The sequence below is a fragment of the Morone saxatilis genome, unplaced genomic scaffold (genome assembly GCF_004916995.1).
Source record: "Morone saxatilis isolate NCDOM2014 unplaced genomic scaffold, NCSU_SB_2.0 Contig18, whole genome shotgun sequence".
NCBI lineage: Eukaryota > Metazoa > Chordata > Actinopteri > Moronidae > Morone > Morone saxatilis.
Window position 1 is genome coordinate 24550574 of NW_023339740.1, and position 5538 is coordinate 24556111.

Sequence of the window (5538 nt, forward strand, 5' to 3'; positions counted from 1 at the left end):
AATAGATTTCCTGCTTTTCTGTTGTATAATCTTGTAAACGGATCATTCGAGACTCTGTTAGATAAATGATTAATGATTTAAATCTCCATTGATGAGAACGTGCAGCTTTTTCTTTGTTTTATGATTTCGTACGTTTAATTTCTTTGGGTTTTCGACCGCGTTGTCTTTTAAAGTCAGAACGAATCCACTGTTACCGACCACGTCACGCTAGCATGTTGGGAAGAACGCCTTGACCTCTGACCTCAAGATATCTGAATGAAAATGGGCTCTATGGGAACCCACAAGCCTCCCTGTTGCCGACATGCCCGCTTTATGTTAATCCAACGCAGTTTTAGGCCAAAAGTGGTATTTTCTTCAAGTGTTTTTGAATATTTCTGCATACTAAGGTCCATAAACAGCGTTGGAATTGCATAAATTGGGAATGACTGCAAAGCTGAGACACTTACTTCACCCCTGCATTAGTTATTGCTCCACACTGCGAGCAGGTCCACTCATCCTTTATATTAATACACATTGTTGGTTTGAATCCCAGCTCGACCTCTCCACATCTCCAAGTGTCTTTGAGCAAAACACTGAACCAGAAACGGCTCCCGATGTGTGTAAACGAGGGGAAGTGTTAAGTCACTGTGGATGAAAGCATCAAATCAATGTAAAGTTATATTGGGACATATAATATAGCTGTATGTGACCGTATTCTTATTAATATATTATCTCCATTAGAGCTGAATTCATTAGTTAGTTGATTAGTTGATCAACAAAATGATCAATTATGAAAAACATCATTAAAAATGTCAACAATTCTCCAGTTTCAGGCTGTAAAATATGAGAATTTGCTGATTTTTAAACTGGAAAAACATTAATTAATAAAACTTGCAGCCCTAGTGTTGTTTTAAAACTTTTTCCTTGTGCTCCAACTTCATTATTGGATGTCTGCACTCTGAACCTGTGAATAAACGCCTCGGTCCGTGATAACTACGCCTCTGTGTTTCACTGTTTGAGTCTTCTTCTCCTCCTCCTTCCTCCCCTGATGGTTCGTCACAGACGGCTGAAGAGGCCAAACAGACCATAACAGCACGTTTGTTGAGAGTAAAGAGCGCTCTGAGCCTGCAACGGAGCAGCAGCGCAGACACAAACAGGCCATTCATCACAGGCCTGGATGTCTCTCTATTAAACTGGAAAACATTCACAATGAGGTTAACATGGGGGAATAAAAACAGCACAGACTTGAGGGACAGATTCATTATCGTCACATTAAGTTGTTTGTTTAACTTGTTTGACATCTCCTCACTATAGCTGGAGGACATCTGGGTTTTGGTTTCTGAGATAAAACACTTTTAGGGGCAATTAGAGTTAATTAATTTAGTGAAATAAATAGTGGATGATGAAGCTATGATTATTTAAAAGTGATTTTTGTTATAAATTAAAAACACCACCTATTCTCTGGTTGCAGTTTCTCCTGTTTGACCATTTTCTGCTTTTCTCCCTTTTATAAAGACTGAAAACTGACATTTGTTGGGTTTTGACTGTTAAATAATCACCTTGGATTTTGGGAAACTGTGATTTTTTGTTTTTGCCTACAGATTTAGCAATTAATCAAATATGGTACAGTTATAGTGTAGTACTAAAGTTACCTGTTGTTCACCTCAAACACTGATTTGGAAAAGTGTTGACCTGAACTTTTATTAATTAAAAAAAAGAAAGAAAGTTATTTTTTTCAGCTAAACCTTTTTCAAAATAACATAAATCTTATTTTTATTATTTAAAAAAAATAGCATATCCTTTTTTAAAAAAAATTTTAACATTTATTTCTTATATTTTATTTGTATTAATTAATAAAAAGTAGTAGGTATAATTATAATATAATATTCGGTGGTATTTTCACGCTATAAATTATATAATTTTTAAAAATAATTTAACATTATTACGAGAACTTGAGGAAATTAAACTTAATTAAAATATAAATTAATAATTTCACACACTCTTCCGGTGCTCTCGTCACCAACTGCTCCTCACCTCCAGGTAGGGCACGAGCCGACAGGACAGGTCTCCTAGCAACCTCGTCAGGGTGAGCTCGTGGAAGACGACCACGGGAAGGCAGAAGAACAGCACGAGGAAGTCCCAGAACGCGAGCCCCGCCAGGATGCAGTTCCACGCGCTCTTCAGGTAGAAGTTGTGCCACACGATGCACATGAGCGCGAGGTTCCCGACGATGCCCGCCGCGAACAGCACGAGCGCGAGCAGCATGACCGCGTACGCCCAGTAGGAGCCGTCGGTGACCGGGAACAGCGGGTTGAGGAGCCCGTGGCCCGAGGAAGAGTTACCCGGCGGGGCGGGCGGGTCGATCCGCGGTGTGGTGAAGTAACCGCTCGGGTCCTCGTACCGCCTCGGTGTGTGCGGGTCTCTCTTCCCTAAGTTCCTATCTTTGGCTCCCCGGGCGACCCGCTTCAGGTCGGGGACTCCTGAGCTCTCTTGAACCCGCTCCAGAGGCGTCCTTCCCTTTGTCCCCGCCGCCGCCGGGCTGCCAGCATCCTCCGCCCGCAGCAACTCCCGGGCTGTGTGGGCATGACGGAGCTCCGCGGTCCGCAGAAAGAGGAGCAAAAGGCACAAAATCGGGCTCATGTTTGCCGTTGGACTAACTGCTCCGTGTTATCGGTCTTTCCCACAGACATGTGCTAAGACAAACATTTAACTCCTGAAATAAAAAACGTCCATGAACCGGTTCTCCCTCTGGTCCTGATGGAGAACTTCTGACTCTGCTGCGCACTTCAGCTCCGTTATCCACCAACGGTCGGACATTATATACCGCCAACCGTCCAACTGACGCAATACAGCACGGAGCGGCTTCCGGTTGGGAATTTCAAAATAATGGGAAAAATAAACAAGGGCTAAAGTGAAGCGTGTCAATCTGAGCATGAAGCGAATACAAAGGTTAACTGTTTCAATTTAGATGCTTTTTAAGGTTATTTAGCTACTTTTACGACACTGCTTTGTATCTACACTTTATTATATAAAACATTACACACATAAATAGTTGTCTTCAGTTTGGAAACGGAAGTGGCTCGTGTACAATTTCAGTCACTGACAGTAACAGCAAAGCACATCAGTTAAAGAAAGTCTAACCAGGCACCTGCCCCAGATCCACAGAGACCCCACATCCACAGAGACCTCAGATCCACAGAGACCCCACATCCACAGAGACCCCAGATCCACAGAGACCCCAGATCCCCAGAGATCCCAGGTTCGCTGCATTAGTTTCTGTCATTTAACTGCAAATCTATTTGGGAATAAGCAAAAATAAAACGAACCACTGCACACTGGAATGACTTTACTGTGATTTTTTTAGGAGCAAACATGTTTCACCTGCAGCTTCTTCAGGTTCGCTCAAAATAAAAATACAAGGGCCTTGGAGTGGCTCCTGCATTTCTGCCCATCTTTGAGGCTCTGTGTCAATATCTAGTTATAATACTTTTATATACGTTAATTGATAATAATAAACATGGAAACCTGGGGCAGGGTAATACAGTATTGTATATGTGTAATGTGTGTTTTGTGCACAGGATACAAGGAGGTTTGAAGATAAATCCTATTTCAAGTTCCACAGAAATAAAGCTCAGCAACAACACAGAAAAGCAGACCACCCTTAAAATATAACATTTTATTAGAAGTCTGTTGTGTTGAATTGGTCAGCAACTAACAATCAGTTTAATTATAAAGTAAACTGATCTTCTTTATCTTCCCTTACTGGTTATTTCTGGAGCGGTACGCCTCTTCTGACACCAAGTCTGGCATCTAAACTCAGAGTATCCTGTGTGTGTGTGGAGACACAGTCTTATTATAAGCCACAGACAATGACATAACTATTTCTAAATGTGTAATGTGACCTCATTTAAATAACTGCTTGTCTGCGTTTTATGTTTTATCTTGTTTTGGTGAGATGAAAAGGTCACACAGTTTTGTTTAATAGGGCTGATATATAGTGACATTGATTTAACTATTTGAGGCCAAAAAGCTAAGAAATACATTAAATTTCAGTGATTTCTTTGACAAAATGTTGTTCCTGGTGGAGAAAGCTCCACGAAACAGCACACTAGTGCTTTTAAATAAAAACATTTGAACATTGAAATTAATTAAGTAAAAATCCAACATAACAGGCAGACTGGATGATTGTGGGAGTTGCTTGAACCCACAACCTCAGTATTTATACTTTGTACATCCCTTTTATTTTACTAAGTAATTGATTAATTGATCAAAAGAAAATTAATTGGCAAACATTTTAATATTATATATACTATATATTTAATATAGTTTGACACCATGTCAGTGTCAAAGGTTTGATGCCTCAAGCTTCTCAAATGTGACAATTTCCTGCTTTTCTTCCTCTTACATTTAAATAAATGTAATAATCTTGGGGTTTTGGACTGTTGGTTGTTTCACCTTGTGCTCTAAGATATTATGACGGGCATTTCTCAATGTTTACATCTTTTAGGGACTTAATTATTGATCGATTAAGAAAAAGGTCTACATAAAATGAATGACAATAATCAGTTTCAGCCCTGGTAGAGACAAAATATCATAAACAACCCTCATTATAAAACAACACAAACTGCAGCATCCAAAATGAACAAAGTTGAACCAACCCCTCTAAAAACTGAGCTTAATGAAGGGAGGATTTGTTGTACTCAGACTGCATTAGATTTATAGCCGGACATAATACAGCTAATTCATATTCAAATAAACAAAATCTCATTTCACTTTATTTCACAGTGCAAAGAGAAATCGAAACTCCAGTCCACAATGAGAGGAGTCATCAGATCACCACACACTCTCCAGCTCCGTCAATCACATCACAACCTTCAGTCTCATTAGTTTGACTCCTGACTGACAGCTGTAGCACCAAAACTGAGACAGAAACAGGTTTGTTTTTTACTTTTTTAATTTCTTTTTACGTCAGGTTTGGTCCCCTGTAGCTGTGATTAGCTGCTGACCATCCAGAAGTTCATTTGCAGCACCGTTTCTATGGCAATGGATGAGAAAAACCAAACCAGGTGCTGTTTCAACAGGAAGCTCCGACCACAAAATATTTCTCAGCATTTACTACAAATAAAAAATAATCGGATATTTTCTGACGATCTTGAACTTTCACCCGATGTCTGAGTCCTCCGCCTGCTGACTGTTGAAATCAGGCACAAAATGGCACCAAGAGGGAGAAACAATCTGTCAGTTCCTGGTCCTGAAGTCCAAACCAGTGAGTGAAACACAGAGACTTCACTTCCCACAATCCTCAGCTCTTCTGGGAGGACTTCAGCTTCCTGCGGGCGTCCTTGTGCTTCTTGCGGTACTCCTGTGGAAAAGTAAAGTAGATACAGTATAGTAGAGTAAAGTATCTTTACTAAATCTTTCCCATTTGGGAGGTTGATATATTGATCCGTCCTAAGCCACGCCCCTTCTGGAACCTCCTTTCCTGTACTAACGTACGAAAAGTAACGCCAGCTAACGATTGATGTACATTAACACATTTTTTAAACTTATGTAAAGTGT

At 40.2% G+C, this 5538-nt stretch overlaps 2 protein-coding genes across 2 annotated transcripts in view; both read right to left on the reverse strand.

Annotated features, from left to right (window-relative positions):
• Positions 1 to 2777, reverse strand: part of LOC118328173 (G-protein coupled receptor 37-like 1) — a gene marked incomplete at its 3' end in the record, with an annotated part of 5794 nt that extends 3017 nt beyond the window's left edge. Inside the window, exon 1 of the mRNA XM_035661781.1 lies at positions 2014 to 2777. Coding sequence (XP_035517674.1) covers positions 2014 to 2619 — 606 coding nt within the window. The remainder of the gene's footprint in view (positions 1 to 2013) is intronic.
• Positions 2778 to 4807: 2030 nt separating this feature from the next.
• The window catches only part of nol8 (nucleolar protein 8), a 10574-nt gene continuing 9843 nt past the window's right edge, over positions 4808 to 5538 (reverse strand). Inside the window, exon 18 of the mRNA XM_035661782.1 lies at positions 4808 to 4899. Within this exon, the coding sequence (XP_035517675.1) occupies positions 4808 to 4899 (92 nt within the window). The remainder of the gene's footprint in view (positions 4900 to 5538) is intronic.